This window comes from Nannobrachium achirus (assembly GCF_963921795.1).
Source record: "Nannobrachium achirus genome assembly, chromosome: 6".
Taxonomy (NCBI): domain Eukaryota; kingdom Metazoa; phylum Chordata; class Actinopteri; order Myctophiformes; family Myctophidae; genus Nannobrachium; species Nannobrachium achirus.
The window spans coordinates 64,055,425-64,063,927 of NC_137815.1; the positions used below are offsets into that span (position 1 = coordinate 64,055,425).

At 44.2% G+C, this 8,503-nt stretch overlaps 1 protein-coding gene across 1 annotated transcript; it reads right to left on the reverse strand.

Moving 5' to 3' along the window:
- Window positions 1–5,627: 5,627 nt before the first annotated feature.
- LOC308287430 (G-protein coupled receptor 22-like) lies at window positions 5,628–8,249 on the reverse strand (the record flags this gene model as incomplete). The annotated part of the gene is made up of 2 exons (XM_080728601.1): window positions 5,628–7,010; window positions 8,085–8,249. 2 exons carry the CDS (start codon window positions 8,247–8,249, stop codon window positions 5,628–5,630), a joined length of 1,548 nt encoding a protein of 515 aa, XP_080584727.1.
- Window positions 8,250–8,503: the final 254 nt, after the last annotated feature.

Sequence of the window (8,503 nt, forward strand, 5' to 3'; positions counted from 1 at the left end):
CTGTGTGTGCGCGCGTGTTCTGTCCTGATAGGTCAACTCAAAAATATACATTATGAATGCACCACTTAAAGCTATATTTAAAGAGGAGGTGCCATAGTTTTGTAATTTTTCTGGTTTTCATGTGTCTAGGAGGTTGACAGTACTTCATTAGACCGCCTGGTGTGGTTGTTATGAGCAATTATGTATTCCCTTTGTATTTGGGTTTTTTCCTGGAGGCTGCCACCTTCAAAAGTCAAAAGTGCCGGTCCTAAAACACAGATACAATTACATCATAGAATCAATCCCTCCCCTTTTACCATTCACCCAACACTGTGGCTGTGGCTAACTTCAGCTGGGTCACCACCCACCATGACAACCAGGCATACTTAATGAACTGAAAAATCATGGCACTTCATCTTTAATTTAAAATGGAGTTTGTAAATTGGGAATACAAAACTCCCCACCGATTATGCATTATCCTTTTATGCCCACATATGAAGATCTCTGTCATTCTAAAGACGGCGTGCCATGATCTAAAGCGGTGTATTTTGATTGGGCCTTTTGGACTCGAAGGCTTTCAGCTTTACAGGAAGAAACCAAAAATACACAGGGAAGACATTTGTATATTATAACACACATCTGTCAGAGTAATGTTAACTTCATAGACACATACAAAACAGACAAAGCACAAAACTATGGCACCTATACTTTTTAACATTTTAATATCTGTATAGGCTTATTTTACTGGAGATGTAGAAGTGTTGCAGCAGTGCTTTTCGCTGCAGGGCTGCAACCCACACATATGACTTTAGTTCATCTATACTGCAGAGGTTTGAGACGCCTGCCTCCTACACAGTACAAAGCCTATACACAACGTTTTCCAACAGTACAGTGTATTAGCAAAATACAAGTAATTTAAAATGAGTTCAATGCATACACAGTGCTTAATTTGAGGGGGAACAAGGGGGAACATGTTCCCCCACCTCTTTGATTGGATCCGGCACGTATTTGATTGGATCCGGGACCTTCCCTGTCAATCAAAATAGTGCTGTTTGGTCATTAGAGACCAAATAGAGACCTTTTTGGCTGCAGCATTTTTCTTTAATTTATATTTTTGTGTTTTTATTACATTTCTTGTAATTTTTCTTATGGTGCTTCCTTTTTTTAATGTGCCAGTTGATGCCAGAATGATCTATCTGAATGATAGATCATTCCAAATTGATAGATTGACTAGTGTGCCAAATGTTGCTGCTAATGTTATACTGGGTGTGTAGACCTGTTCTGTTGTGATGTCTTGTATGTAAGCAAGGATTGTGTAATTTTTTATTTCTGCCTCTTGGCCAGGTCACACTCGAAAAAGAGATCATGTCTCAATGTGTTTTTATCTGGTTAAATAAAGGTTAAATAAAATAAAAATAAATAAAAAAGACCTACATTTAGTTAAAAAAGATTACAAAAAAACAACAAAACAGAACTGTAAATTATACAGATTAGAGTTTACGTTTAATTTCATAATCTGCACCCATTATACTCTGTGATTTGGTGTCTACCAGATTACATTGTTGTGATTCATATTTGAGTACTGCATACCTGCCAACCTCAGCCCGTCAGAAAACCGGAGATTTCTTGGGGGAGGGTGGGGGGGTCATGACTGCAAAAAGTAGGCGCACAGAAATTGATTTGATGACTTAAGCAATGTAAGACCCATGGGCCTAATAATAATGCAGTCATGACTTAAATGAATATCTGTGTATGACGGCATGCAATGGCCCCACTCTTTAAGGGGGGGTCTGGGAGTCCTCCCCCAGTAAAAATTAACATAGTAGATGTAATTTCCAGTGTTCTGGTGAATTTGGGGAGTTTGACACCTCCAGGAGAAATTCCCACAATTTGTTTGTTGTTCGTCTAATAAGAAAAAAGACGATGATGTTTCAAGCAGCAAGTAGCTTAATGAGTTAGGATACTGAGCTAATGATACAGAGGCTGTGGGTTCAAGCCCCCACTGAAGATCTTACTTTAAAGACTGATTTCCAGCAGAATAACTTCAAAACCAGTTCAGAAAGCATTGTGATATAACCTCGGCGTGCTGGCGCAGCAGACTAGTAATGAGGTCTGTGAAGTAGAATACCTTTAATAGGTTTGTTCAAATCTGGCCATGGTCGAGGTGGGGTCTGCTTGGGGCGTGGGCAATGCATGCAAGATCATACAGATATTCACTTAAGTAATGACTGAAGTAAGATGTCTTACTTTGCATCAAATATGTACACCATTTGGCATTTTAAGGCTGAAATTATACCCACGCTAAAGCAAGCCTGATAAAAGTATCAAACATGTTAAAAAAATTTAACAGAACACAGGGAAATATTATATTTCTGTTAAGAAGTTTTGGGGGGAACCCCAGACCCTTGTTGTGGAGTTCCGTGCACCCCCACCGACCCAAAAATGTGTCCCAAAATCAAGGCGAAAAAAAATGGAAAAAAGTGAGTCCCATCAAGCCAGGCGAAACACCCGGAGAAAAGTGAGTCCCAAAATCCCCCAAAAAGTGAGTCACAAAATCAAGGCGAAACACCTGGAAAAAAGTGAGTCCCATCAAGCGAAACACCCGGAGAAAAGTGAGTCCCAAAATCAAGGCGAAACACCTGGAAAAAGGTGAGTCCCATCAAGACGAAACACCCAGAGAAAAGTGAGTCCCATCAAGGCTAAACACCCGGAGAAAAGTGAGTCCCTAAATACCAAAAAAATCCCCAAAAAAGTGAGTCCCAAAATCAAGGCGAAAGACCTGGAAAAAGGTAAGTCCCATCAAAACGAAACACCCGGAGAAAAGTGAGTCCCATCAAGACGAAACACCCGGAGAAAGTGAGTCCCATCAAGACGAAACACCCGGAGAAAAGTGAGTCCCAAAATACCAAAAAATTCCCAAAAAAGTGAGTCCCAAAATCAAGGCAAAACACCTGGAAACATCAAGACGAAACACCCAGAGAAAAGTGAGTCCCATCAAGACGAAACACCCGGAGAAAAGTGAGTCCCATCAAGACGAAACACCCGGAGAAAAGTGAGTCCCATCAAGGTGAAACACCCTATTATTATAGCTCTATGGAAACACCCAGAGAAAAGTGAGGGTCATCAAGACGAATGAGGTCCAAGTCAGACCTCTAGAAGGCCACTTCTGTCTGTAATCGAGAGATCATTCTAGGCTGACTTGGACCTCATTTGCATGAGGTTTTTTTTCCCTCCGGGTGTTTCGCCTTGATGGGACTCACATTTTTCAGGTGTTTCGCCTTGATTTTAGATCTCACACCTTTCAACAAAAAGAACAATCAAATCCCCCCCCCCCCATATCAAATAGCCAAGGAACTACAGTATAATGGCCGTGGCTGCATATCAGTGGGTCTTTGACACATTAGCCTACTTATCGCACAAAAAGTATGAAATGAGAAATGGTAAAAGAAAAAGAAAAAACTACTACTAAGGCTTCTTACAAATATGAAAAAGGGTGAAAATCTCCTGTTTTGGCGTACATTCTGGAACAGGAGACATGGTCAAATAACAGGAGACTTCTTCCTAAAACAAGAGGGTTGGCAGGTATGGTACTGTAGTTTTCAAAAGTCCAGTTCAGCATGGAATTATGGTTACAATAAAGTCACTTCAAACATACAATGCAATAAATGTCACTGTTTTGGTCGATCAAATTATTTAATATTGAAAAACGAAAACTAAGTGAATACATTTACTTGAGCTTTTGATGTACAGTAGTGCACATCAGTCTGAAGATAATAATAATAATAACTGATACAGTGATGATACAATTCTTTATATGGACAAAAACACTCTGGAAAGCTCAGCCCTGGAAGTCAAAGGAGAAAATGTCATAACACATTCAATAAATAAAGTGCATGCAAAAGTCATGTAAAATCAACAACATTTTCTAAAGTTAGTATTTTTTTCATTTTCATTTTATTTTTTTTATTTTTTGCAATGTGAGACATTCACAAAAGTACAACATATTCATATATGAAAATGTGCAACACATTAAATCTGTGAGTGAAACGTTTGTGATAGCATTGAATATAACAACAGTGTGTACAAAGTCAACAGCACAACACTAATAATATTGATAATTATGTTTGGTAATGGTCATTCCAACGTGCCTTTATTCGGACGTCCCATTGGTCCGACTACCTGATGTTTGTATGACTATTGGGAGTCCAGGTACTGACACAAAGTTAGAAGCTTGTCACAATTAAAGCCCTGAAGTCATGTTTACTGCTATTTCAGCCAGGCTATTTGTGCACAGCAACGGTTGATAGGTTTGAACAGGCACGTGCACACATAGACATCAAAGGGGGCTTGAGCCCCTGCCATTTTATCCATCTGTAAAATGTGCCCTCTCCAGACCATGAACGCAGTTTTAATATGGTGAAAGAAATGCAAATGTCCTCTTTCCATGCCATACCTGAAGGCAGCATTCAAGAGAATTGCCTTGTCCAAACTCTCCTGAACTTGAAAGCAGCATCTTATGTTGAAAGAGTTGCCCTCTCTGTGTAGAAATCCATGCCGTTATACGTATTGACTTTGACATATTATGCTTAGTTCAGTGGTGTTGTCAAGTACCAAAAATAGACGACCTCCAAGCTCACAACGCGTCGCAGCCCTTTACTTACAGTGTGTCCACATTTCAGTGTCTGCTGTAGAAGCTGCCTGGGTGAATTATTTGAGTAGTTACAGTATGTAAACACTTCTATCAGTGTTTGATCATTAACATTGCACAAAACTCCACATATAGTTACAGGCGTCTTTGACAGTGCAAATTATGTACAATTGTGCGTATTTGTTGTGGTTGATTTCATTGATAACGTTCTCATCGTTATTATTCGAAATGTTCTTATTGTAAAATAAAACAATAGTAAAAATAATATAGTACAAATTTTAAATGCAAGTATTTCGACTGCAAGTGAAGGCCGCTTACAGCCAGGTGCTTTTTGTTTATTTATTGTCAGCACTATGCACCTGCCTAGTGCCTATCTAAACTCAGATACGCAATAGCTCAACTGCTTTATTTCCATGTCATAAAAACAGCTGGTATCAACATTGGAAACGTTGTCGCGTACTTATACAGGCGACAACGATGCATTTACAATGCATTTACCAAGTCAAATGCTATTTTTCACATTACATACACCCAGAAAATGTCATAATGGATCAAACCTATTTGACACCAGTCTGGTTACTGCTAACCAAGAGGTCTTCAACAGGGGGTCCGGGACCCCTAGGGAGACCTCAGAGTTACTACAGGGGGTCCTCCAAATCTTCCAATCCTTTTTATATTAACAACTTGAACCCTAGTGTCCATATTCTGTAGCCAAAAATAGCAGATCTACAAGCTAGATCGGCTATTTTTGGCAAAGGGGTTTGGTGCAGAGGAGAAGTGTATTAGGTAATGACGGCTCTAGTGGTTAAATATCTGAAAACACAAATCGACATGAATCCAAAATACACTGATGATTGTGCTGTCAAACGATGAAACAATATGGAATCTATGAACAGGTTGTGGGGGTCCCTGCTTCATCTCTCTCTCAACTATGGGGTCCTTGGCCTGAAAACGTTGAAGACCCCTGTGCTAACCCATACATGTGTCCTCTATGCCAGGCTCACAGAGCCTCTGCCAGGCAGCGGTCAGAGGCCTCACTGGCTTCAAGTCGCACCTGCTGCTCGCCCTCTCTGTTCTCCACCCAGGAGTTGTGAATGACAGCGGCCGCCGGCGACGTGTCCACCTGCAGCAGGGACACCACCCTCTTCTTCACCTTGGCGCGAAGGGCACGCCGCAGCTTCTGGCGAGTGAAGGCATAGAGCAAGGGGTGGCACACGGTGGTGCCGTAAGCCAGGGCCAGGAACCAGAGGCGCAGGCTGACCAGGCCATCGCTGGGTCCCACGCCCAGGATCAGAACGTTGGTCACCGATAGAGGAGCCCAGCAGCCGAGGAACGTGGATATGATGAGGAGGGACATCCTGAAGACCCGGCGCTGGCGCTCACGTCGATCCCGGTGGCGCCGCACGGCCCGCCGCAGGGCGATGATGGCGGACACGGATGCCTGGACCCCCAGAGAGGCCAGCAGTGGGGTGGCAGCGCCCAGGTTGGAGGGCACCAGAGGAGTGGAGGAGGACAGGGCCGGAGGGGTGGCCGCTGTCGGAGTGGGGGAAGGGGACGGAATGAGAGGAGGATGGCTGAGCTGCTTGGAGCCATCAGCGGTACAATGCTCCCCTCCCGCCTCGCCGCTCTCTGCCGTGCCGGGCGCAGCATTCCTGTCCTGCCTCTTATGGTGATCTCTGAATCGCTGGCTCTTCTTCATTTGAGAGCCAATGCGGATGTTCAGTGCCCTCAGTATTCGGGTGTAGGTGAAGAGCATCACCACCATGGTGGTAAAGAAGAGGGGCACCTGCAGAATGAGGTGGTAGTACATACCAAGTCCTGTGTGGTAGCCTTGCCCGCCCACACACAGCAGCGTCCGGTTACGCAAGGGACTGGGCGCCACGGCGGCACCAATCCCCGGGGACGACGACGGAGAGGAGGAGCGCGTCATCATCCTTCTCTCACCTTCACCGTCTTCGCTGAAAAACTCCACCTCGATGAACGGGAGGAAAAACGACCCCACGGAGGCGACCCAAACGGCGGTCAGGAGGAGCGCGGCCCGGCGCACGGTCAGCAGCCTGTTGGCCGGACGCACCGAGATGTCGTAGCGGTCGAGGCTGATGACCAGGACGTTGACGGCGGTGGCGACGCCGGCGAAGGTGACGCAGGCCTCGTGCCAGCAGCACAGCAGGGCCAGGTTGGGGCCCGGGGGCAGCAGCACCACCACCAGGGTGAGGGGCAGACACAGCACGCACACCGCCACGTCCAGCACGTGCAGGTTGACCGTCACCATGTTGCTGACCGAGTCCACCAGGCTGGACTGGGACCAGTAGAGCACCAGCACCGTCAGGTTGCTGCTGAAGCCCAGCACCAGCTCCAGCATGAGGAAGGCGGTCAGAGACACCTGGAACGCAAGGTTGTTAGAGTTTACGGAAAACTATTTTCGTTAACTGAACTAAATAAAAACTATGACAGTAAAAAGAAAACGATAACTAACTGAAACTGTGTTGTGTGTTTACAAACTAAAACTAACTGAAATTATAGACAAAATGCCTTTAGTTTTATCAACAGTATCTGAACAATTTTAAAATTGATCTTTTGTTGAGTTTTTATTAAAGATGCAGTACCATGATTTATTTCCCGCCTAAAACATGATTATCAGGTATTATGATTAAACTAGGAGGAGGATTTCTTTTTCAAAATAGTGTACAGAAAGAGTTAAAATTAGGTTTTTATGTGGCCACACCCACCAGTTCATTAAGTATGCCTGGTTGTTCAGGTGGGTGGTGACCCAGCTGAAGTTGGGTGAATGGTAAAAGGGGAGGGGATGATTATATTATGATGTCATTTAATCACTGTTTTTGGATCGGCACTTTTGACCCACAAGGTGTCAGCCTCAAGGAAGAAATCCAAAATACAAAGGGAATACATAATTGCTCGTAACAACCACACCAGTGGGTCTAATGAAAAACTGTCAACCTCCTAGACACATGAAAACCAGAAAAAGAATAAAACTATGGCACCACCTCTTTAAACAATAGGCGCACATACTCTGGCCTTTTTGAATCCTGCACTTGAAACAAAAACGAATCAAAAATAGCAAACCCGCTCTAAAAACGAATTAAAACGAACTGAATTAGAAAGAAAATGAATCTAAACAAACTAAAACTAAACTATAATGAAAAATCCAAACTATTATATCGTTGTCGGGTGAAAACCTTGTATGTCCAAAACCGTTCGTTTTGTATTTATCATTTAAAAAATGATTCAACCTAGTGAAAACAGACGATCTACAAGCCCGCAACGCCTCGCACCGCGAGGCGTTGTGCGCTTGTAGATCTGCTGTTTTCACTACTTTTGCGCGACCGCCCTGTATGATGAAGCAGGGCTTTACTTTGCGAAAGAACGTACACATTTGAAACTTGGAGATGCGAGGTTTCCACCCGACAACGACGATATTATACTATTATAACCTTACCTGGAAGCCCAGAGAGTACGGCACACCCTGCCACACGGCGGCGCCACCAGACGAGCTGCCCGCAGTGCCCAGCTCCCCGCGGAAAGCCGTGCCTCCGAGGTCGGCCGCCGTCCCGGCCCACAAGTCGCCCGTGGCCGGACCAGAGGTGTAGCCGTCTGTTTCCATGGCAGCCTCTCAGTTGTCACACATGTTGTTGGCTGTGGCGTTGTTGTTGATGAGCTCCCGCGGCGCACCGGGCTGAGCCTCCATGGTGCAGGGATCAATAACAGCTTAGTGACAGTCCTGGGCGGGAAGGGAGACACCAGGCAGACAGATGAGAAATGAACAGCAGAGGGAAGAATTAAGCCATTGAGACCAGGTACGCATTCTTGCATATTATTATTTTATGCTTTCACTATTGAAAAATAGCAGATTTACAA